The sequence below is a fragment of the Balaenoptera borealis genome (genome assembly GCF_965194805.1).
Source record: "Balaenoptera borealis genome assembly, chromosome: 6".
Classification (NCBI taxonomy): Eukaryota; Metazoa; Chordata; class Mammalia; order Artiodactyla; family Balaenopteridae; genus Balaenoptera; species Balaenoptera borealis.
Window position 1 is genome coordinate 74,263,084 of NC_138863.1, and position 26,735 is coordinate 74,289,818.

Here is a 26,735-nt window from a genome sequence, read left to right on the forward strand (position 1 = left end):
GTATTACACAAAATTCCAGTCCCAAACAGGTTTCTTGCTTTCTAAGAAGCTACTTTCTAAAGCACTAAAGCCCTTCTCAGTTCTGTGGGGTGGCTCTGCCCACTCCCATTGAGCAAGTTATGTAAAAGCTGAACCCTGAGTGTGACGCAGGGTGCTAGTTAAAGGAAGAGGAAGGAACACTGTCACCTCTTTACCCTGAATTTTGATAAAAGATTTAGATTTTCAAATGGAACTGTGTGTATGCAGTGGGGGAGGGTGGAGGTAATAATGACTAATGAGAACTCTTAGGCAGTTGATAACTGCCATTTGAGAACCACGGATTTCAATAGGACAAACCAATGCCCTTTGCTTCTATAAGAATTAGCGGCGTGATTGCATTACTCTCCTTTACTGTACTATTTCGTGGAGACTTCAGCAGTCCTTTTTGAGGAGGAATTTTGCTTGGCTGGAAGAAAATGATAAAGAAATATGAAAGAATTACCTAAAAAATCCCATTAAGCAAAATAAAATTTTAGCCTATAAACAAATGGCAAACATTCAGTAGATAGACCAATAATTCTTATCAGTAAGCATAAACGGTATGAAGACCTAGAAAATCATAAGGTATTATCAGCAAAATGTGATTGGCTTTTAAAATTTCTCTGTGAGTTATTAATATTTTAAAAGTTGACCAACTAGTATAAGAATGCATACTTATTTAAAAAGGTTCAAACCATATATATAATAGAACAAAATTTGAAAGTCTTCCTTCACAACCCTTCCCACTTTCTCCTTCAACTCGTTCTCCAGAGGTAACCACTGTTAACAGATTAGTATATACAGATCTTCCTCGACTTACAATGCGGTTACGTCCAGATAGACTGAAAATATTGTAAGTTGAAAATGCATTTGATACATCTAGCCTACCGGACATCATAGCTGAGCCCAGCCTACCTTAAATGTGCTCAGAACAGTTACATTAGCCTATAGTTGGACAAAATCATTTAACACAAAGTCTATTTTATAATAAAGTGCTGCATATCTCATGTAATTTATTGAATACTGTACTGAAAAACAGAATGGTTGTAAAGTGTATCGTTTGTTTACCCTCGTGATCAGGTGGTTGACTGGGAGGGGTTGCTCGCTGCCCAGCCCAGCATCATGAGTATCTTCCCCCATGTTGCTAGCCTGAAAAAAGATCAAAATTCATAATTCAAAGTATGGTTTCTACTGAATGCCACTTTCACACCAAGGTAAATTTGAAAAATCCTAAGTCAGACCATCTTACGTGGGGAACCATCCATATTATGTAGTCTTTTTTATGTCTGTATGTGTCACTGTACATATAGATACATGCTCTTTCTTTAAGAAAAAAGAGTAAATGAGAACATATCGTGCACATTGTTCTATCTTTTCCCCTACTTTATCTGTCTTAAAAATCTTCATGCACGTAATTGTTGATTTTATACTTTCCAGTGGGTCCCGAGCATTCCATTGAATTAAATTATCATAAGTTATGTAGCTACTTCTCAACTGATATACATTTAAAACTTCAATTTTTCACAATTTCAAACAATGTCACAAGAAACATACTTGTTTTCTGCACATGTAAGAGTACCTCTGTCGGATAAATTCTTAAAAGTAGAATTCCTGGAATGCATTTTTAAATTTCAATACTGTCAAATTACCCCACTAATAAAGTTTTATTGATTTATATTCCTACAAAGTGCTAAAAGCCCATTTACTTGTAACTTCACCAGTACTGGATATCACCAGTTTTTATTTTTTGTTCATTTTTTGGTGGGCAACAGTTAGTTACCAACCTAACTGTTGTTTCAAGTTTTACTTTCCTGATTACTAGTAAGTTTGAACATCCTGTAATAAGTACATTGATGATTTGAGCTTTCTCTGTAAATTATCTGTTCAGAGCCTTTAATCATCCAAAAATACTTTTCTTCAAAGAATAAAGTATTCCTTATGTATTATGGCCTTTAATCAATTATGTATCACAAATAATTTCTTGTTGTCATTTAGCTTTAACCTATGTATATTATAGCTTCCACTGAATGGAAGTTTTTTTTTTTTTTTGAATGGAAGTTTTTAATATTTATGTTGCTAATGCTCTCTGGACTTTTCTGTGTTGTTAGGAAAACCATTCCCAATCTAATCTTACTAAAATACTCTATATTTTTGCTATTATTTTGAATATTTAAAATTATTTTTATACTTAACTCCTTAAGCCATCTGGAATTTATTATTATAATGTAATAAAAGACTATAACTTAATTGTTTCCACACGGGTACCAACCCATTTATTGAAGGGGTTATTCTTTTCCTAATGAATTAAAATAAGTTAATGATATGGTAAATTTCTGAATATGCATGGATATGTTTTGGGATTCTCTATTCATTGACAATATTTGATTTGTCAGTATTCTTTTCATTGACCTATTCTATTTGACCGTACAGTCCTAACTCTTGTAATATTTTCTGATACCCAAGTAGGGTAATTTTCTCAATGCTCATCCTTACCTCTATCCCCTACCATTATTATTTTCAAATTTTTCTTAGCTCGTCTTGTGCACTTTCTCTTTCAGATGAGTGTAAGAATGTATGTCAAATTTTATAAACAAGCAAGCAAACAAACAAAACCTGTGTGGATTTTGAATTCAGTACATTGAATATTTTAGAAAGTTTGGGGACAATAGACATCTTTACAAGAAGGACTCTTCTCATATGGGAACATGGTATTTTTTCCCTTACTCTGGACTTTATAATGTTCTTCATAAAATCTTAAAAATGCTTGCTAAGTTCATTCCTGTTTTATGAATTTTTGGCTATTTTGATAGTGTTTCTTTCCTCCGATATTACCAGTTCATATCATCCACTGCTGCTGTATGAGAAATTTATTTCTTTTTATATGTTACCCTTTGAATCTTACATCTAGGAAAACTATCTTATTAAGTCTGTTCTTCAGTGGATTGTCTTGGATATTCTAGTTATGCAACCATATCACCAACAAACCTTATAGTTTTGTCTCTTTCTTTACAAATTCTATACCTCCTATCTGTGATACGAACAACAGTGATCAGTGGTGAGGGCTATTGTCATCTCTGCTTTCCTTCTCACTGTAATGGAAACACATTTCAACATTGAAGATGATATTTTGTGGGTGTTTCTGGTAGATACCCTTCATTATGTTAAGAAAGTTTTCCTTCTATTCCTCATTTATTTAGGATTTTTCAAAGCAAAGATGAATCACGCTAGTGTCGGTGTCTATTGCATTGAATTTCTTCTTTCATCCAGAGATTTAGTGACTTCTGTTAGTATTTTATATCCTAAAGTTGAAGTATCCTTGTATTCCTGGGGTACATCCTACTTCGTTGAGAGGTATTATTTTTAATACACTATTGGACTCAATTTGATATTTTAATTGTATCAGAATTAATAAGTGAGATTAGCTTAATTAGCTTAATTTCTTCCCTCCCTTCTTTCCTTCCTTCCTTCCTTTCTTCACTCCTTCCTTCCTTCCTTTTTTCCCTCTATATATAGTTTAGGATCAGATTAATTAGCTTTAGAGAATGCATCTTGTTTTATGCTCTGGGACAATTAATATAAAATTTGTATTTATCTTGAAATTTTTGTATAGCACTGATAAAATAACCTGGTTCTAATCTCATGATTTTTTGACTACTTTGACTGCTGTAAAAGATTCTGTCCACATCTTTCAGATCACTCTTATAGAAGACTATAGCACTTTGGAATATGGGTTAATAGCACAAAAATTTTCTGCCAGTTTAGTTTTTCTTCTTTGATGTTTTAGAACAATATTGTTGAATTCATTTTGTTAAATATCTACTGCTCTACCCTTTTCTTTTTCTTAACAAACATTTACTGAACACCTATAGATATAGGACATGAGTGTAAATTTAAAGATAAGAGACGGGCCTTGTGCTCAAGGTAATTAGAGGAAATTAGTGTAGAAACAGACTTGTGTACAATTAACTATAATCTAACAATAAAATATTAAGTCTTAAAAGAATGATCTGAAAAAAGTGATATGAGAGCGAAGGCAGATACCACATCCTGCCCTCCGTCTGCAGCACACAGTGGGGTATTGCTCCAGGACCTTGCTTCAGACGTGTAAGATCCTCCATCCATTAAACCATTGATGTCTCTAAAAAAAGGGATATGACATTTCAGAGATGAAGTTAGGTAAGAACTTGAAATTCTTTAATTTAATTTTACTTTTAATTTTATTTTATGGACAATGAGGGACTCCTGAAATCTTTTGAGCAGGTAGATAGCTTGATCTGGTTTCATTTTATTATAAAATAAAGGGGATGATGAAGGGGAAGACAGCTTCAGGCTCCTGAAATCATTTGAGTAGGTAGATAGCTTGATCTGGCTTCATTTTATTATAAAATAAAGGGGATGATGAAGGGGAAGACAGCTTCAGGCTATTATATTTGTCTTAAGGTAAATTCTATAGAAAAGAGAAGTTGTATATAGTAGAACACCTTTGTAAATCAAGGTTTGAGGGTTGAAGTCACATTTGTATGGAAAGATTAGTTTTTCCCCACATTTTGTCACAAAGGATACTTTTGATCAGGGATGTTATTAAAAATATTTAATAACTAGTATGACACAGGTCCTGACAATCAGAACAGGGAACTGACCAATCAAAATAGACCAAGTCATAAATATGTAATTAACAAGTGTGACCATACCAGTATGTACTGGCTGAATGTCAAACTTGCCTTTGACCCCAGTTTTACAGCCATGGATCTCATGATTTGAAATATTCTACTTGTTAAACACATTTCATAAATTAAGTAAAAAAATAATTTATTTTCCAATTTCTTAATTTAATAATAGATTTCTATAATTTATATTAGCTTAAGATTAGTATCACACAACTAAATTGATACAATTTTAGCATCCATCTGTAAAACTTGGTTGTTGGTTGGCCTAGTGGCCTTATATCAGGCAAATACGTAATTTCCATTTGGTATTTTGAAATATTAAAATATTTCCCTAATTTTATAAAATTCCCAGAGGACAGGTAGACTGCTGTCCTCAAGTAACAGTGTTGATTTAAGTCATGTACCTTATAGCAGCCTGGAGATGTTTTTAAAATCAATCTCTCTCTCTCTCTCTCTCTCTCACACACACACACACACACACACACACACACACACACGCACACATTACATAAATGTCTTTATAACTGACCATATTTTTAGTTGCCAAAGTCTCTAGCACTCCCTTTTGTTTTACACATATATGTTATATTATTTTACCTACCTGAACCCAGACGGCATATGTGTTTGTAATCCCTGATTTAGATCTTTTTATGTTTTTGGAGACATCATTTTGTTCATGTCATTATCCAATTCCAATGGTAATGAGTCATGCTGTGATAGGGTTTTAAAAATTTCTGAGGTGGCTCCATCTATTGAAGCACTGTTAACTCAGAAGATTTTTACAATTTACATTTGGCAGGTTCTGCTTGAGCTGAATTCACATTGACTTCCATTTTAGTTCAAAGACTTTCTGTCTCTAAAATTCTACTATTGACTTTCCAAATGATTTTGAAAATGACAATTGAATTTTTATACTATGCAAAACTTCTCATTTTGATTTTTGTTTTGAATCTTCCTTCTACTTATATACACTGCTCCTTCTCTAAAATCAAGTCTCTTAAAACTGCATGTCCCCAATCCCCCCACCCCCCAGCCCATAAAAGCATCTGTGATCTTGAGTAATTCATGATGGTACCCTTGGCCCATATGCATAGGCAGGGATCAACTGGCAACATTCTTGTGCCACCTTGGTCTGCCTATTACTTTCATGCCCTCCTCATGCCTCCCCTGGGACCACTTGCTGATGCTGTGACAAAGTCCAGTCTAAGATATGGCCAACTTTGTGCTCTAAATGGGCTGGTCTTCCCCTCCCATTGTTCTTTGTAAAGGTGATGGATAATTTTAGTGAGGACAAAGTAGTGGAAGGGCAACCAGAAGAATGCTGAATGGTCACAGACCACGTGGCAGATATAATGTCTTTTTGATGACCATTAATGAGCTAAGATGTACTTTGGGAAAGTACATTCCAAGGACTTCGTGAGAGGACCTTATGACTGGATCCTGTAAGTCTTGCTTAAATTCACAAGAACTCAATGTCCGCACGTCCTGACTTTTACATTGTACTGACCATATTAAGTAGGCTAGTGGATGGCAAACAAATGACAGAATTTGGGGAAGTTTTTCTTTTTCCTTTGAAAAAAAAAGGCAGATGGTGTTTTGAACACAACGTGCCATAGAACATGAAAGCATAAGAGTTCTGGCTGTTTGAAGGAGAAAAAAAAATAAGTCGACTTATTTTAATGGTATAAGCTAGCTTTAGGTTTTCTCAGGGCCTTAAAGAAAAGAGCACTGAGAAATGGGAGTGAACTGCAAGATAGGGTTTGTGTAGCAAGTACCTCAAACCACAGAAGTCACATGGGCTCTTTCTGCTTTGCTACTTTTGATTACTTGTCAGAGGGTTATACTTTTAGCTTCCCCCAGCCTGCAAGGCCACTCAACCATGTGCTAGCTGGAGTAATCTTTATTCACAATGTCTTTACAAAGGCTCATGCAACAGAGCAGCAATGGCAATTTCGTGGAGTACTGCGCTGGTCCAGCGTACAGCTCTTACCCCACACTCACAGGCAGCTTTCCCATGGATGATAATAGAAGGCTTCAAATGCTGGCAGATACTGTGGCTACTTTGCCTCGGGGAAGAAAGCAGGTATGATTGCTATTTTGTACCTTTTAGAGTGTTCATGTTCTCTTAGAGCAGAGTGATATGTTTGTCTGACTGCATATTAAAAATGTTATTTTAGCTGCTTTGGAATTAGTGGCTCAGACTATGGGTGAGGAAGGAGGTGAGGAGCCCAGACAGCTCCTGCACTAATCCTTAAATCTTAATTTAAGATTTAAGACTATAAGACAACATTTTTAAGGCAAAAGTTAAAAGAAGATTGTTTTTCTCACTGGAAGAGGTGCTCAGGTAAAATAAAAATCATTGAGCACATCAACTTGAAGAAGAAGGTGTATGTAGACACAACCAGTTTGAGAGTTATTGTTCCTTTTTCCTTTTTCCAATGTCTCCCATTGATTCCTTCCCTCCCAGCCTCTCTCCCAGTCCTTGATAGTCATTTCAGTTTGTAATCCAATGAGAATACTTTTTTTAGGGCAAATTTTATTGACTAAATTATCTTCAGTTCTGGGGCACTGGCACATACCTCACACTATTGGGAATTAAGACTCTTAACGGGATAAATGAGTGCAAGATCCACCACTTACTAGCTGTGGAATCTTGAGTAGAGTCACTTTCTTCTCGAAGATTCAGTTTTGTTTTTTCTAAAATGAAGATAATAATAGAACCATCCAGTGGAGCTCTTCTGCGGCTTAAGTGAGGAAATGTACAGGGCTTAAAAGAGTGACTGACATGTAGTATGTGCTCAATAAATATGCTATTATTTTAATTTTTATTGAAAAGTATTTCCCTAGAGAGGAAAACTCATTTGGAAAAAAATCCATGTACAACTGGATTTATTGTGAGTTTTTTTTTTTTTTTCATTTCCAGCTAGTAAAAAAAATTTAAACCGAAACACCTCTTCAGATTTTGGTTAAATAACTTGCTATAATGCCGCACATACATATCTGAATACAGAAAATATTAAGAATTGCTTTAAAGCATGAATTTTTGCCCTTAAATCTTGTATGCACATCATATGTTCCTCTTAAGCCTTCTAATTTCAGGATTAGAGATTTACAGCATAGTGGGAGAGTCGTGATCTTTTTTCAGTGATGTACATAGCTGATTCCTTGGTATTTTTCACAATGAAGATAAGGGAATAATTTGTCGTGGTTTGGATGATTGATCCTTTTCAATCCAAAAGTGCCTTTATGACATTTTTTAACATAATAATGAATATTCTTATCAATTTACTGTCTGAAACTAAAGCAACTGTGGGAAGTACCAAAATCTCTATTCACTTTTCATATGTACAGCAGTGTAGGGTGTACAAAGATGAGAAGGACACTTTTTCCTGGCCTTATAGGGTTTACAATTGAGTAGGCAGAACCAATAGGCATTATACAACGTAAAATAACATACCTGCTCTAATCCAAGTACATGTCTTTGAATACAACCTTGAAGGATAGATATTCCAGATACTGAAGGGTATTCTAGAGCAAAGGAATAATTAAAATGCCACAGCACAGATCTTGGGGCTCTTAGGGCGGTTTAAGTAACAACACATTACTGTGTTAGGTGGACCTGATGAGAGTCTGTGTGGGAGGGGAGGGGAGACCTCAGAGCTGGGCTGCTTTACACAACACTTGGACACTTCCCCTGAGGAAGTAGTAATTCGACCAGCACAGGGAAACAACTGAGCATGATTGAGTAGAAGGTTTTAGGAACCTTAGTCGGGAAACGTGCTTGTCGGTAAGTGGGTAGAGACTGGCAGTGAGGGAGCAACTTTTGTAGTTGGAGAAAGAAGATTCGAAGGAATGGAGAAGAGACTCAAAGGCTTGGCTGTGAAGGCAGTGAAGAAGGAGGAGACACATCTGGTTTTAAGCCTGAGTGAAGGTAGCATGAACTAAAAAGAGGAATCAGTAGAAGGCTATTGGCAGAAGATAATGAGAGGGATGTAGGCATATGAGATGTACATGAGTGTGTATGTGTGTGTGTGTGTGTGTGTTTGTGTATAATCTGTATAATATCTACACGTACACACACATTTCCACACCAGTTATTTTATTCATATGTTCTCATCTTTTTTAGTTCTTCTCTTTTCCCTTTTCTCATATTCTTTCCCATGGTAAGACTTTTCCTATTCAAACAGCTTTTTCTTACGGTTGTGAGTTTTACTTAAGAAAAAAAAAAGACAAAACAAAACATCTTGTATACGATACTTCTGATTCTGTACAATTATCATCAGTGAGGCTTGATGCAAGTTTATCCCAACAGTTCAGAATTTTCCGAATGATGTTCATTTCCCTTCACTGGTTTTTTAGAGAATAATCACCTATTTGGCACTGACTGAACTGCAGGCAACAAAATCCCTGTGAGGCAATCCCACAAGCCGGTGTTTCTCTGCCCACTGTTATTTTCAACCCTTTCAGGGCTGACGTCAACAATTCATACTTCTTGTTATCATTGGCTTTGCTTTCTGCAAAGCCCTATCTGGTTAGCCAGGGTGTTTATACTCAACATTATTTAAAAACAGATTTCTGTGTGTTTATATGATCTCAATACCTTTATTTTTAGGAGGTGACACACTCTCAGTATGGCTCTTACTTCTGAACATGGTTTTAGAAAAAAAAATCTCTACAATGGAAAACGCTGTAGGAAGGAGACAGGACGAAGTAACGTCATCTTGATGAATGTGACAATGCTAAAGGAGTAGCCATTGGACCTTACACCCACTCTCCCAAGGGTAGTAGGTTGTCGTTGGAAAGTAGTTTTCACTGAATGCTATAGTGAAAACCTGACAAACAGAGGCAGAAGCCTGAATGTGCATTAGTGGGACCATAGACAGACTCTCTGCCTGGTTTTCTTTTGGTTATCGAATTATTACTAAATAGACAACTTCTGGAAGGGTTATTTCACTTATAAGTTCAGGTACAGAATATTGTGCTAAACCCGGTAATGCATGTATTTCTGGGATGGGTTCTGCCCTTCAGGAGCTTTTACATTATTTCTGGCTACACACCCATCCGTTACCAAAACTCCCAAGTGTTCCTGACGGCAAGATATTTTGATCATTTAATGCATACTTTTAGTAGAAAACTGTTAATTTCACTACAAAAGAATTGGAGAAGTATTCTCTAATCCATACCGTGATATGCTTAGAGACAATATCCAAAAATATTTTCTTGAAAAAGAGGTTCATGGGCCCACAATGAGACTTTCCCGAGAAGCCGCAACATTCTATTTGGGTTCCTTAAGGGCACTTAAAGTTAAAAATTGAGTTCAGCTCTGTTATTTTGCTAATCTTAGAATATTTCTGTGGATCCCTGCTATCCTAAGGCTCCTGACTTAAAAAGGAAAAGAAAAAAAAACGTTGTGTTCGTGGAAGAATTGGGGAGAATGAGGCAGGGGACTGGAAAGGGAGCAGAGCACATAATTTAGGGACTTTTGAAACAAACAACAAAGACAAAAATACCTGGTCTGTGAATAGGTATCCTCCCCTCCCCGACCCGCAACAGTTTCAGGAAATGAGTACACAGTGGGGGCAGGAAGTAACAGGCTGTTACTTAGCAGCAGAAGTGGCTACAGTATGGAACTACAAGCTCCTCTGCAGGGCTGTCTGTCTGGCTCTGCGGCAGATTATTCCTAGTTTTTGCAGACTGACAGCTGAAGTATTTGGTCTTGGTTTCCCACTAAAGAGGGGCATTGTGAATCATTGCATAGCAGCAAAAATTACATTTTTAACCTCGATGTCTAATCTTTTAAGTCATCTGACTAAAACCAAAAGAGACGGATCCTCAGCCCTACCGCAGGCATCTTTATTTTAGAGGCTAGCAAGGGGTTAAGGAGCTTTGTCTACTCAGCAGATGTAATTGAATGTGTAGTTTGCAGCCCTGCCAAAAACTGCTAAACCTAGATTTCTCATATTAGATAATGTGTAATAAAAGACAGCTGTTGCCATCATATGCCGTTCATTGCACACCAGTTCCTCATTCATGAGTTTTGGTGTCATCCCCACAGCCCTATGAAAAAGCTCAGGCTGGGAGGGCACTCAAGGGAGCAGAGACTCCACTGGTCAGATTCTAGAAGAGGGCTGCTCAGTCCAGAGAAAGGGCTGCAGGGAAAACTTTTTCTAAAGTGTAAGACCTTTGGTAAGACCTCAGACGTACTTCTTGTCACTTAGGCAGATAGTTGGTTGAACCCTGAGAACATTCCTTTCCACATCGCCTGAGTCTGACAGCCCAGATTAAAACCAAGTAAGCATTGTGTCAAGACGTGGAACGTGTCAGAGAATTTGATGGTGCTTAATTTATTTAAATTGTTTTTTATTTAAACGTTAGGTGCCTATGACAGGCTCATTGCTGATCCAGAGTGGAAACTAATTCATAATTTGATTTAGTCTGAGTTTTTCCTTTGGGTCACTGATGACCCGGATCAGTCAGTCCACAAGAATTGAGTATCTGCTCTGCATCTCACCTTGTGCTAGGCAGATATTTCCATATTAATCTAGTCGATTAGCTAGACAGAAAGGTTAGACCGAGAGAGGTGGGGAAATTTCCTTCTCTATAGAAGTCTGGGATTTGTCATGTGGACTTAAACAATTTTATATTTGAATCTACCTAGAATAATTTTTGATTTAGAAGGCAGGTTAATGGTGGAAGAGATGAAATCTTGAAGTTCCCAGCAATGCTATGATTATTTGCTTAGCAAAAGGGTGTTTAAAATTGGTGAAGGAAGGCTCAAAATTGTAAGGATTCATTAATTTTTGCCACCATTCATTCATTTAGCAGTTGTGTATTAAGGCATTACTGACTTACTTTGTTTTCTATTAGTCCTTTTTCTATGGTTCTTGTTGTTTTGCGATTCAGGTGTTTGGTTTTTAATCATTGTTTGTTTTCTTTCATTTTAAATTTTACTTCATATTTTTAAATGTCTACCCTTGAGCTTTTCCTATGGATATTTAATTTAATGAAGGATAAAGTTGAAGACTCTTTTACTTTAGATCTCCCACCACCTCTTACTTGCTCGTATTGTAGTCTAGTAGTTTACTTCTGTTTGTCTGTTTAGCTGTTTTTACGGTTCCACTCGACTCCAGGCCCTGTGATGGGTGCTGGGGTAGAAAGTAAAACAAATACATTCCCCAAGAGACCCAAAGGATATGGGGAATTATGAACAGAAGTGAGGTATTTAATCCAATCTGCCCTTCACATAAATACACATCTATGCCTCCACATGAATGAATATGTGCATTATCTGATGAATATTGACAGCAAGAGTAATAATTTTAAATATAAACCCTAGTTATGATTTACAGATAGCATAATTAGGTATGACCTACCTAAGTGCTTTACAATCTGAAATAAGGATCAAAGCCAAGCAAATGGAAATAATGAAAGTAGTAGTAAGAAAATGTGAGTACAGTATAACAGAGAGATTGAGAATGCTTGGGCATGTCAAATTTACTCCTCTCTTCCACAAGAAGGCAACCTACTGCATAGCTGAATGGTCCCCACCCTTGTTACTTATCAGGACAAAATCAGGCTGAAACAAACCATACAAACTGTTATAGGTCTTCCACAGTTAGTCCTTATAAATTGAAAATAGATACTTTTTAGCAAATATAGAGAAGTTTGTTTGTTTTTTTTTTGGTTCTGAGCCTTCCTATTTCAGTCTTCAAGATGATATAAATGATTTGAAGTCCAAAACTGACAAGAGAGGAAAATATAATTAATTTACATCAAATTGTTAAGAAGAGATCAGGTCTTCATTACGTTAACATTACTGGCCAGTGGCCAAATTCTGAACACTGAGCCATTCCAGAAAATTTGTGAGAATGCTGGCATTTTGTACTTGGTAATTCAAATTCCTTATAGTGATGTAAGCTTCTCCACTAACAAATGCCTTAATGAAGATTTAATTTGTGCATTAATTTCTTCTACTTGTTTTTCTCCTGGCTTTCATCCTCTATTTTACTTTTATTTGTTTGGACTCCTGCATTGATCTCCTGATATTTTCTGTAGTCATTGACATATGAGAAGCATAATAGGTTGCCAGTTAAATAAACACCGTGGGTTAACTAGTAGCATGAGATTATGTTTTGGAGCCCTGGACAAACACTTGAGAAAGAGCTAATTAACATTTGTTAATTCCTAAGCAAATAAACAAAACAAAAAACACAAAAACTCACTATAACTACCTTAAAAATAAGATGCCACTTTTTGTTAACTTTTACTTTGTTTATAATGGTAGACTGTATCCTGGAAGCTTATGTTTATATGATCTTTTCCCAAAACATGCAGAGGAGTAAAGGTGATGTCATTTATACCATTTACACCATTCTGAGGTTCCTTTCCTTTCTTGGCTGGAAATCTCACTGTACTCTTTTAAAACTACTGCAAAAATAAATCATAAAAACAATTGAGGTTTTGAGTCTCTGATTTCACCCGCATTGTGCTTCTGGGTATTAGTTAGTTCTTTAGAGATGATTTTATCCTGCTAAAAACAGTAACATATTGAACTATTACAATAAACAGTAATTTCATCAGCATCTCCCCAAACTGTCAACTATTTGGGTTTTATATGCCATTCCATGGGTGTTATTTTTCTTTGGATTTCAGTGTGATTATAAATTGCTGTGGTTAACCTTTCAGAGGCTATTTTAAATACAGATTAGATATGAAGTTCTTTTTGGAAGCTTTGGAGCTTTGCCACATTACATTAACTCTTTTGCCATGGGGTATTATTATGGAAGCCTCATTTAATCTTTCAAGTGGACTACCTGAATGGTCCCTTTCCCAGCTCTCCTTTGCTATCGCTAGAGAATGGAAATTACGGCCTTTCCATAACAATTTCCCAGGAGCTGGGCCAAAGAAGGTGATAAAAAACAAAGTCCTTTGTGATATAGAACATTTTGCAGATGTGTCTTAAGGACCTTTCAATAACTGTGTGCTTGTGTTTTTCAGCTTGCTCTGATGAGATCAAGTTCTTTAGGTGACTTTTCCTGGTCTCAAAGGTAAAGAAATTAATTTATTTTTTGGTTTCTCAGCAAGATATTTAGGAACACAGCTTTCCAGGCTGTTGATATCACACACACACACAGAGTCATATATACTTCAGTTTACATAAACATCAGCTATTTTTTATTGACAGTTATTTTTAGCGATAGGTATGTGCCAAATGTTATACTTTGATCTTCATGCCTAATTTTTTTGTTTTTTGTTTTACAGAAAGCTTGTTACTGTGGAAAAACAAGATAATGGAAAATTTGGGTTTGAAATTCAGGTGGGCAGTTTTCAGATTTTCCAGACTTTTAATGAAGAAGGTGGCACCGGTTATGTCATGATATTTGCAGACAAAGAATGAAGTTGGGCTTAGAGAACGATGGAGGCTGTGACTTGTTTTCAATGTTTTTGGTAGTTTTCCAGTGTGTTGGGTACCATCAAGGGAAGAAAACATTCAAGCGGATAAAAAACCCACCCTGAGACATAGTCTGCTTCTTGTTTGTAGTTGCTTTAGTCTTCTGGTAGGTTTGAGACTGATCAGAAATTCTTGATATCAGCCAGCTCATAAATAAGAGAGTGATATACTCTTTATAATGTGCTTTTTATATATTTGCATTAGTGATGGTTTTTTTTAACATCTTTATTGGAGTATAATTGCTTTACAATGTTGCGTTAGTTTCTGCTGTATAACAAAGTGAATCAGCTATATGTATACATATATCCCCATATCCCCTCCCTCTTGCGTCTCCCTCCCACCCCTCTAGGTGGTCACAGAGCACCAAGCTGATCTCTCTGTGCTATGCGGCTGCTTCCCACTAGCTATCTATTTTACATTTGGTAGTGTATATATGTCCACACCACTCTCTTACTTCGTCACCCTTCCCCCTCCCCGTGTCCTCAAGTCCATTCTCTATGTCTGCGTCTTTATTCCTGTCCTGCCCCTAGTTTCATCCGAACCATTTTTTTTAGATTCCATATATATGCGTTAGCATACGGTATTTGTTTTTCTCTTTCTGACTTACTTCACTCTGCAGGACAGACTCTAGGTCCATCCACCTCACTACAAGTAACTCAGTTTCGTTTCTTTTTATGGCTGAGTAATATTCCATTGTATATATGTGCCACATCTTCTTTATCCATTCATCTGTCGATGGACACTTAGGTTGCTTCCATGTCCTGGCTATTGTAAATAGTGCTGCAATGAACATTGTGGTACATGACTCTTCTGGAATTATGGTTTTCTCAGGGTATATGCCCAGTAGTGGGATTGCTGGGTCATATGGTAGTTCTATTTTTAGTTTTCTAAGGAACCTCCATACTGTTCTCCATAGTGGCTGTATCAATTTACATTCCCACCAACAGTGCAAGAGTGTTCCCTTTTCTCCACACCCTCTCCAGCATTTATTGTTTGTAGATTTTTTGACGATGGCCATTCTGACCAGTGTGAGGTGGTACCTCATTGTAGTTTTGATTTGCATTTCTCTAATGATTAGTGATGTTGAGCATCCTTTCATGTGTTTGTTGGCAATCTGTATATCTTCCTTGGAGAAATGTCTATTTAGGGCTTCTGCCCATTTTTGGATTGGGTTGTTTGTTTTTTTGATATTGAGCTGCATGAGCTGCTTGTATATTTTGGAGATTAATCCTTTGTCAGTTGCTTCATTTGCAAGTATTTTCTCCCATTCTGAGGGTTGTCTTTTCGTCTTGTTTATGGTTTCCCTTGCTGTGCAAAAGCTAAGTTTCATTAGGTCCCATTTGTTTAGTTTTGTTTTTACTTCCATTTCTCTAGGAGGTGGGTCAAAAAGGATCTTGCTGTGATTTATGTCATGGAGTGTTCTGCCTATGTTTTCCTCTAAGAGTTTTATAGTTTCTGGCCTTACATTTAGGTCTTTAATCCATTTTGAGTTTATTTTTGTGTATGGTGTTAGGAAGTGTTCTAATTTCATTCTTTGACATGTAGCTGTCCAGTTTTCCTAGCACCACTTATTGAAGGGGCTGTCTTTTCTCCATTATATATTCTTGCCTCCTTTATCAAAGATAAGGTGACCATATGTGTGTGGGTTTATCCTGTTCTGGGCTTTCTATCCTGTTCCATTGATCTGTATTTCTGTTTTTGTGCCAGTACCATATTGTCTTGATTACAGTAGCTTTGTAGTATAGTCTGAAGTCAGGTAGCCTGATTCCTCCAGCTCCATTTTTCTTTCTCAAGATTGCTTTGGCTATGGCAACGTTTTTAAACTATTATTTGAAACACTTAAGAACATTTGGCTCTATGTGCATATTGTCTCATGCTCTAGGAGAATTTTAACTTCTTTATGGATTTCTATTTAATAGCCTAAGAATTTCATTTCTTATTTGCTGTCTGGTTTTCATGGCCATATTTGCTAAGGTGGTGAGTTAGGTCAAATGAAGTCTAGTCTAATTAAGTGCAAGAGAAGTAGTTTAAGTATTACTGTGTTCTTTTTCCATTACACTTTTGCATTTCTTTTAGAGGCATTTTGCATAACCATATCCTTATACTGAACATCAGTTTTTATATCTTAACTTTGGTGCTGCCTTCAGAAAACTTTGGTGACTAAATATCAGCCCCACAGTTGTAAAGTCAGTGTGTTTTAAGATTAGGAACAGGAAGCTGCTATGTAAGATGTGTTTTATGAATAAAGAAACAAAATGGAACTCTAGCTGCAATGAATAAGGAGAAGCCTCTAGGAGAAAAGAAGGGACCTTCTCCTTTCTGAACTCTTCTACTTTTGAATTTGGTGAAATCTCTAATTCTTCCATCAGGTTTTAGAAGCATAGTACTCTCTCTTGTTCCTCATTCACATGAAACACTCCCTATTCTATTGTAGAGACACTATGCTTTTTGTGGCCACTTCTTTTCAAATGAGATTATCCCCAAGGATGTGCAGTGATTGCTACTGAAAACAGGAGCAAAGTCTATTCACTTACTCTTACTTAATGTAACCAGTGAGGATCTCTTCTCATTTTTCTATAGACATGTCACTGCTTCCCCCATGTTTCTCCCTTATACCATAAACACTTACTCTACATGAAGCAAGAATCCAAACTATCATTAGTAGACAGCAGGCTATAGTGCCTTGAAACTTTGTGGATTCACGTGAGCTAATGGCTTCACTTCTGGACTGCAGCGTGTCTGTGTTATCTTAGTGATGCAAGGATCCACTCCTCTGCAAATTCCCTTATGGTGTATGCTTTCCATTACCAGCTCTACGCCATAACCTATTCTCTAGTAGTCATAGGATTTGTAGTAGTCATCAAATAGGGTACATGCTCTGGGAACATTTTGAAGACCAGATAGAACCTCATGTACCCTTACTATGCCCCCATCATTAACACGTATTTGGGTCCTGGTCTACCAGGTGCAGGGCATGCTGGGAGAGAAAAAGTCCACCTCCTCTGGTTTCCATGGGTGCTAGTTTTTTGCTGCTACAGAGAATAATGTAGTAATTTGGCAGGAACACAGACTTTAGATTCATGTACACCTGAGTTCATGTTCTTTCATTACTTAGTCATGTGCCTGGTTCCAGTAGGAGAGCAGCAAACGACAAGTGTTAGAATGAAGGCTATCAGGCATGAGAAAGGCAATGTACTTTTGTGTCTCTAGGAAATGATTGAGCTAGAAGACTGGATAAAAGAGAGAAATATCCAACTAATAATTTCTTTCCAAAACTTGGGGACCTTTGCCTTTCCTTCTCTATCTCTAAGCCACAAATTTTACACCTGTTGCAAACATATACACAGGTGCAGGCTACATCAATTAACATGTTTCCCCTTCACTGTACCCACCTTGCTCCCTTGCTCACTGCTAATGAGAATCATTACAACAGTGGTTTCCCAAAGGAGGGTCTGTTATAGCTTTAGTTCATGTCCTCCATGAACCAGACCACCCTTCCATCTCTGGAAGGGCCCGGGCTGTGGCAAGAAGACTCCCTGGCAGAAAAGCTGTTAAAGGGATCTCTGGCATAGATGGAAAGTAGATTACACGATCTCTAAAAGTCCCCTCTATCTTTAAGATATGGGGATTCTAAATGCCTTGCAGAGTACATAGAAATCTCTTAGGTTAACAAAGGCAAGTTTCTAGAAGTTTGACTGACTTCTGGTTCTGCTGGTTCTGGAGCCTGTAGGTCTGTAAAATCAAAAGGAATGAACATCGGACATTCATTTCTCCACAGGGAAGCGGTACTGGAATGTGGTTTAATTTTAGGAAACAGATGTTTAGAAGACTTACTCAACTCAGAATGCTGATTTTGATTCTAAATGCAACGAGACCTCATAACTTAAATATGTGAAAAAGAAAAATATAGGTCCTTGGGCCACTCTATTCGCCGAACATTTGTGCTGTGTTCTTGGTACAAATCGAAAACAAAAACAAAAACAAAACCAAGCTGCTTTTGCCAAATTGAGGCCAGAGGCGAAGCATAACTTTTTCTAATTTAGTCGAGTGGCTAATGAATGAGTATTCAGGGCGGATGTACCACCGAGCGCTCAGGAATGAAGGTAATTGAGTCAATCATAGTGCTTTTGAATGAATGCAGGGCAGATTGTCATTATTTGCAGAACTCTGATTTAAAATAATTATTGTTGGCGTATCTCCCTTGCTGAATGTGTACTGTTTCATACGCTCCTGTAGTAAGTACTTTAGCTCGGGAGAACCACATAGAGATTTTTCTCTCTGCTCTTGGCCATTATTGTTTTAGCCTATTGGGAAAAGAGAAACCAAATTTTTCTTGTTAAATATGCAATAATGATAGCATCAGGTGGTCTCTTAGGCTTGAAAGTCTTAAAGTCTTAAGCCAGTCTTATCCTACTTTTTTTCTTAAGCCAGATGTATTTTTTTATGAATGGAGTCAGCTACAGCTTGTGTGGGAGAAGTGTAAGATTGGTACTTAGATTTAGTTTATATTCAGAAAAGCTTCCCAAATAGTTCTTTGCACTTATCTATTATGCTGCTTAAGGTAACTGATACCACTTAATATTTTTGTAACAAATAGATTTTGAGTTTTTTGGTAATGGTAATCCTTTTTATATTTGGTAATGGTAATTATGTATCCCTTTAATTTTACAGACTTACAGGCTCCAAAACCAGAACACCTGCTCTCCAGAGATGTGTACCCTGATCTGCAAAATCCAGGAAGATAGCCCAGCACACTGCGCTGGCCTGCAAGCTGGTAAGTTAGAACTATGCTCATGGTAGGAATTATTTAAATAGCAAGAAAAATAACTTTTTTGATAGTGAAGGTCAGGACATGATTGTTGCTTTGAATTTCCTTAACTCCTTTATTTTGCCAAGGTTTGGGTCTTGCTTGTTTTGTTTCATTCATGGGTCAGGAAAGATTATTTAACCAACCGTTTTAACACTCATTTATCTTGGCATCTCCCAGGTGATGTCCTTGCAAATATCAATGGTGTGAGCACAGAAGGTTTTACCCACAAACAAGTGGTTGACCTGATCAGATCATCAGGAAACCTGCTAACGTAAGTTTCCGGCTGCTTCCCGTGGGGCTTCAAAAATGTTACGGTCTCTCATCATGCCTGTTGAGTGAATGAATAGGCTTTTTGTTCAGGATCACAAGAAGGGAGGCAGTGCACCATAGCTTGGGGATTGGGTACAGACATTTTTATCAGTTCCTTTTGTTTCTCAAGGTTTCCACAAACTTGAACATGTTGTCAACATCTGAAGTCAGAGGACATCAATAGCCCAAACATCTGAGTGGGCGGGATAGCATTTTTTAAATTTTATTTTTAATTCAAATTCAATTAAACTGGCACACATTCTCTTTGGACAGAGAGGAATGGGTCCAATTTCCATGGCTGATATAATCCTGTGGTTAGAACAAATGAAAGGTCAGAAGGGCTGAGTTTTTTCCTCTTCTACCACTAGCCAATTGTTTTTCTCTCCTAGTGTTCTGTTTGAAAGAACAGTCTGCCTGGCCCTCCTGCCCTGCAACACACACACTCACATCTGCTACTATTCCCAACTTACTAATGGGACATTTGTTTCCCCAGTTAGAGATTCAACTGACATTTCCACCCTTAGTACCTAATAAGACCTTAGTAATTAGTTAAAAGATGGGATTCACACATTCACTAAAACGATATTTACTGAGCAAATACTATGTTTCCAGCTCTGTGATAGGCTCAGGAGAGACAAAGGCTCTTCTATGGCTTTATTGTGGAAGGAGATAGGTAAGAAGAGCCTGCAAAAATAAGTAATTTTGATATTTCAGTTATTGATAAGTGCTATAAAGAAAGTAAAACAAGAAATGGGATAGAACACTGAGTGAGAGGGCTGCTATTTTAGCTTAAGTGTTTAAAGTGGTCCTTTCTGAGAAGGTGAGCTTTGAGCTGAGAGAGAAATGAAGAGAAGGGATGGTTAGATGAACTCCTGGTGAGAACATTTCAGGTAAAGGGAGAGGTCTCTGAGTTCTCAAAGTGGTCTTGGCCTATTCAAGGGATAGAGAGGAAGCCAGTGTAATTGGTGGTTGGTGAATTAGGAAGGGAATAGTAAGAAATGAAGACAGAGAGTTCTCCAGGGAGCAGAGTATGGGCCTCGCCAGCCAGGCTTAATAGTTTTAGAATTTATTCTGATCATCTCATTTATTCTTCACAGAAGTTAGTTATATTCCTATTTATAAACGAAGTGACTCGGGCTGAAATGAGGTTTAGTTAAGACCAACCATCTAGTAAGTGCCAGGGCTGGGATTTGACCATCTGCTCTGGATGCCAGGCTCTATTCTCCAGCTACACCACAGCTGCTCCTCGTAAGCTGCCAATAAAAAATCTGCTGGACACTCTTTAGTGATTCTAGTCTAAAACTTCAAAGGATGTTTTTTGGGGGTTTGTGTGAGAGTAGTTTTGAAAGATGACTGGTGGTGGTAGAGGACTGAGTCCAACTCTATGGATCCTATGAGTTCAGGGTAAAGGATGGGGCCACTTGAGCTCCAGAGAAACTTGAGTCTATAAGGTAGGAATCATACCAAGTCCAGGAGAATATGCTGGTGATTAGAAACAGAAACCTATATTCCAGATGGGTAAAGTGGGCAGACCTCAGGTGGATAATTAAAGAGTATTGGGTGGAGACAATCGGAAATCCAGAGATAAGGAAAATGAGAGACCGTTTGTACAAATACTGAAGAGAGGGGCCAATCTATGGCTGCAGTTCTGCCCACAGTCATCTATTGCTTGGGCAGGTCAGGTCAACATTAAAGTGCCAGATAGATTCATAGGGATTGTCACTATCGCCCAGAGTCAAGACCCGCTAATGAGAAAGCAGACAACGTGTTCTCTTGCTATCATCTCATTATCTTGGGTATAATGCTGTTGGAAATAGAGGGAAACTGGTCTCTGCATTTAATACTATTATTTTACCATGCCTTGAAAATTTTCTTGCATCTTTATAGAGTTACAGCTTATTTATCAGAATGAATTTGAACCAATATTTTTAAAATGCTTAGTTGTATAACTCACATATCATATTTATCTTATGCAGATTGATGGCATCTAACTTGAGCCCACAAATCAAATCAAATCACTCAGGATAGAGCAAGTCTTTTTATTTTTATAAGGACATTTGGTATAGGGAGAAAGAACACCATTAGATGGATAATTCTCAGATTAAAGTTTGTACGCTTAAAAGGTTTTGAGATGAGAGAGTCATATGAAAGTTATTATCTCATAGTAGTTCTGATTCTATTTGTTCTAGTTCCAAAATTAAGGCAATTTACAGAGGTAAAATTTCCTAGAATCTTAGGGAAGAAAGGATTTTCCCTTGTTTCAACAAATAGCTTCTTGATTCCATTGTTTGAAAGTCCGTAGTGCCTGTTTTCATTGCTGTATCCCTCACTTTTAGCACAATGTCTAGAGTCTGGTACATAGTAGATGCCCAATAAATTTTCACCAAATGAAGGAGGTGATTCACCCAGACCACACAACAATAGGTTCTAGCAGAGAACAACCGTCATTGCCATATAGGGGCTTCTATAAAATGAGCTACAGTTTACAAATAAACCAGAGTCTTTTCTTTCAGTCACCCTCTCAAAGAGAGTATTTATTTTCCATATTCTTTCTTTGAATGTTGTCAGAAGGTTTGGCTTACATCCAGATACTTGAAGTGCCATGAGAATGGTAACATTTACGTTGCTTTTTAAGGATAGTCTGTGCTCAAAGTGTAGTACTCCATAAGGATGGTACTTGTTTGAAAGAATCACTCATGCTATTCCCCTCCCCCTCCTTTTTTTCTTAAAACAGGTTAGAGACTCTTAATGGAACAATGATTCTCAAAAGAACAGAGCTTGAGGCAAAGCTGCAAGTTTTAAAGGTAATTTAATTTAATACAGTGAGACACATTTTTCATCCTTGAATGTGAGTGGTAGAATAAAGATCTATTTGAAGAATTGAGATAGCCCTTGAAGATGAAATGTCGTGATGAGACTAAACTGCTGAATTATCAAGAGCCATACAATTACCTTTGCAGGAATATTAAATTCCACAAACCAGGGCAAATCACTTTCTTCCTTCCTCCTTCTGCATGTCTATGAGGCTCAGAAAGGCAACAGGAAGCCACATCACCTGAAGAACTTTTCATTAATGCACCTGTGATCTCTTTCAATTTACATTTTGCTTGGAAAAAAACAAAGAAGTAGAAGCTGTCTTTTTGTCATTTTCCCAAGTGCTATATATGTGTGCAGGAGGGCCTGGGATTTTTGTTTTTCTGTTGTCCTCCTCTGCGTCCTTTCGATTTGCCTCGTTCTTACTACAAAAATCACCTCCCTCTACTCCTGTGGCTGTCCTTGAATCTACTTTCACTGGCAAATACACTGTCAACTTTGAAGAGGAAATTAAAGTTTACAGGAGATAGTGTACAGTGCAGGATGTTCCGTGAAAATTCTCTAGACTATTTGAGGGTCTTAAAAATCTCAGTTTCCTAGACTGGTGAGGTTCTGGCAGACAATGAAGTCTAGGCCCTCGCTCATGTGCATCTCAGGATGCACTCAGTTATTGAGCTCAAGAGGGTAGAGTTAGTATATTCCTACTTTATCTTTTATTCCTCCCTTCCACCACATTTAATTCATCAACAAGACCTGTTTTCTTGTTTGTCAACATTGGTTTTATATTCCTGTCATTTTGCTTACCCCTGTGATCTTTTGAATCAATTTATAAAATTCATTGGAAAAAAATCCTCTTTAGACTGTGATAGTAATTGAATTGTATTTATAGAATAAATGATATCAATCGACGTTTTTATGGTTTTCGCTTTCCTTACTTCAAACACAGGCTCTCTTTCCATTCAGGTCTTTTATGTACTTCAAAAACATTTTGTAATTTCTTCATACATTTTTATATATCTTTGATTATATTTATTCCTATATACCTTCTAATTTTTTTGCTATAATAAATGTGGTCTTTTACATTTTCAACTGCTTATTGCTATTGATTTTTGTGTAAAGTTTTAAATCCGGGAGTCTTGCTGAACTCCCTTTATTCTAGTAATATGTTTGTAGATTCCTTTGGATTTTTTTATATAAACATAATATCATCTGAAAATAATGAAAGTTTTGCCCCTTTACTCCCAATTATTCAACTAGTTTATTTTTTCTTCTCTTACAATGTTGGCCAGGACCCTCAGGATGTTGTAAATAGTGAGTCTTATTCTTCATGTTAAAAGGGGTGCCTCTAACATTTTATCATTAAATTTTTGTAAGGAGTAAATAGTTCTTCATATTATATTTAAGTTTTTTAAATTGTCGAAAGTTAATTTGTTTCTGCAAAAGAGAGAGAGTCTTAGTGAACATCATTTTCAAAAAAGTAAAACTGGCTTTTTCAGGCTTTTGTAAAAAAAAAAAGGAAAGAAATGTAGAATATAAACTAGTGATGTTATTTAAAACATAAGTGAAAAATAGGTTTATGTTTCATGGAATGAAGAACTCTCTTGCACAACACATATTTGCATGCTTCTAAGCATTTTCTGTTCTTTGAACATTTTCTCTTGAACTTTTAATATACATACTTTATTATTTTTTCTAACCTAGAAAATTTTCAACATCTCCATCCTCTCCCAGAACGTCATGAGGACCTTAACATGTTTAAATGCCCATTTAAGGCTCCATCTTCCTTATTATTGCTTACTTTAGAAAATTCTATCCATTTTTAAAATGAAAAAGACAGGCTTTTTTTTCTTAACAGCTGGTAAACAAGTATACCAACCAGTGAACTGTTGGCCTTGCCCTTGTTTCTTGTATTCTGTTCTTTACCTCTGGGTTTACTTTCCTTCTTGCTGTAGTATTATACTCCTTTTAGTGAGGGTAGGTGGGTCTTTATTGAAAAATATCTCTTTCACTGCTACTATAGAGTTTTATAGATAATTGAATTATTCTAAGTTGGTGTTTTGTCTCCTTAGCACTTTGAATGTATTGTTCCTTTGATATTTTGTTTATGAGGGAGCTCCTAATTGTTTATCCTTCGTAAGATACTCTGCATTTTCTATATTTTCTTCTAAAAGTTTTAAAGCTTTTTAATATCCAAGTCTTTAATTCATTCAGAATTAATTTTTGTATGTAGTATGATATAGGATTCTAATTTTGTTTTATTTTTTTCTATTTGAGTACTCCGTTCTCCCAGTACCATTTATTTTATACAGTCCTTCTTTTTCCCCAACGGACCTGCAGTAAAACCTCTATTTTTAAGCTAGTTCCAGATACAAATGGATCTTACAGGTTTCCAATTCTGATCCATTGATCAATTTGTTTATATCAAACTCAGCTATTGTACCTTTGTAATACATATTGATGTCTGAATGGGCAAGCTTTCCAGGTTATTCTTGGCCCTTTGATTGTCTGTATACATTTTAGAATCAGATTGTTAAGTTCTATGAATGTATGTTGGAGTTCTGATAGATAATACGGTTTTATATAGATAGATCAATTTGAGGAGACTTGACATCCATATGGTATTGAGTTTTCTTACTGACAGACTATCTCAGTAAATAATTTTTAATTATTTTCTTTGTCTTTCCATAAATTCCTATAATTTTATGCAGATAGATCCTATGCAGCTTTTATTAGATTTATTCCTTTGTAAAGTGATTTTTGTTCTTATTATAGTTTCTTTATTAAAAATAATGTTTTGATTGAGATTAGTGTGTAGATGTGTGAAATCAATTTTTCTGCGCTGTTATATTCAAACACCCTGTTAAACTATATAATTTCTAATAAATTACAGATTATTTTGAGTTTCTCATGAAGACAATAACTATCTGTTGAGAATGATATTTAGCTCTTTTTCTTATTTTGCTACACTGGTTAAGGCCTATAATACAATGATGGATAGAAACTAAAATAGTAGGCATCCTTGCTTTGCTTTTGACCTTAAAGGGAATTCTTTTGATTCTTTCCTGTCTCTAGGGTTATACTTTTCAGGTTAAGGAGGCTCCCTTCTACACCAAGTTTTCTGGTAGTTTTTACAGTGCTTGTGTATTAAATTGTATCAAATACTTTTTTTCTGTAAGTGTTGAGGTGGTCTTCTCATTTATTTATTTTAAAAAATCTGTCAGTTTGGTGAATAACATTTAAAGATTTTCTAATGTAAAACCACCCTTGCATTTCTATAATAAATCCAACCTGGTCATAATTTATCATCTTTTTTATATACTTGTAGATTTGATTTGATAACATTTTCTTTAGCATTGTTGAGGGTAACTTCATCTTACAGGTAGAATGGCCTGTAATTTTCTTTTCTCAGACTATCTTTTTTAGTTTTGGTATCAAATTTACTGGACTCTTAGCATGAGGTGAGGAGTCTCTTCCCCTTTTTGTCCTCTGGTAGAATTCTTGTAACGCTATCTGAATCATCTGGGCTTGTGTTTCTTTTTGATGTGAATACTTCTAAACTCTGTTTCAGTTTCTTTATTAGCTATAAGACTGCTCAGGCTTTCTGTTTGTGTTTGTTTGTTTGTTTGAGCCAGCTTTATTGAATGATGTTTTTGTTAATAAAGTTTTAAAATTTTCAAATTTATTTCATGCAGTTGATAATAAACATTCTGTTCTCATCTTTTTCTTTTCTATCACAGCTGTGTTTGTGTCCCCATTTTCATTAGTACTACTTTTTATGCCTTCTTTCTATTTTTTTTTTCCTTGGTAATTCTCTCTAGAGGATTTCCCATTTTTAAGCCCTTTTCAAAACCCAGTATTTCAATTTGGGGCAATTTTTCATCTTTTGCTGGTTGCTTTTAAGGTGTTCTTTTGTCTTTCCTGATTTACAGTTTCACCACAATGTGATTAGGTCTGGATTCATTTCTAAATTTATACTGCTTGGAACTTGCAGTGTCCTTCCAGCCTAAAGACTTCTGACTTTCTTCAGTTTTGGATAATTATCAGCTTGACCTTTTTGAATACACCTTCCTCATCATTCCCTGGATTATCTTCTGAAATTTCTGTTAGACATATTTCAGAGTCTTTTGATTTACTTTCCATGCTTCCTGACCACTTCAGATTTTGTATCACTTTATCTTTTTTTGTTATGTTATTTTTTATTGAAGTATAGTCGATTTACAATATTGTGTTCATTTCAGGTGTACAGCAAAGTGATTGAGTTACACATATATGTGTGTATACATCTACTGTACCTATATTCTTTTTTTCAATTCTTTTCACTGTTATGTTATTTTCGAATTCCTTAGTAATATCTTCAGTAATGTTGTCTGTGTTCTGTATAGAATGTGTTCTTTCTCTTGAGTTTTGAAAGTTAATTTTTTATTTTCAAATAGTTCTTTTTCGTGTCTATCTGTTCTTTTCTTCCTTTGTTTCAAATTTCTTGTTCTTAGGAACATCACATCTCTCTCTCAGAGGACTGTAAATATTCTTATTTTAAAGTCTTTGAACACCTTTCTATTTTTATTTTGTTTGTAGAGAGTCCATGTACTGATTATCAGTTTTGTTGTCTTTCTTATCATTAAACTTCTGTGGAGCTCCGGAGTCTGGATTGCCCGTTTCCCTGGGC

The 26,735-nt window shown here is 36.3% G+C and overlaps 1 protein-coding gene across 7 annotated transcripts in view; it reads left to right on the forward strand.

Annotated features, from left to right (window-relative positions):
- The window catches only part of CYTIP (cytohesin 1 interacting protein), a gene marked incomplete at its 5' end in the record, with an annotated part of 78,531 nt that overhangs the window by 39,549 nt on the left and 12,247 nt on the right, over positions 1-26,735 (forward strand). For 5 of the 7 annotated variants that reach the window (XM_082395782.1, XM_082395783.1, XM_082395784.1 and 2 more), the window contains 6 exons: positions 6,609-6,768; positions 13,683-13,732; positions 13,947-14,001; positions 18,808-18,910; positions 19,124-19,217; positions 21,990-22,059. In XM_082395782.1, coding sequence (XP_082251908.1) covers positions 6,613-6,768; positions 13,683-13,732; positions 13,947-14,001; positions 18,808-18,910; positions 19,124-19,217; positions 21,990-22,059 — 528 coding nt within the window. Of the gene's footprint in view, positions 1-6,594; positions 6,769-13,682; positions 13,733-13,946; positions 14,002-18,807; positions 18,911-19,123; positions 19,218-21,989; positions 22,060-26,735 lie in introns of those variants that run through there. The other 2 variants (XM_082395779.1, XM_082395785.1) reach the window with 2 other exon arrangements.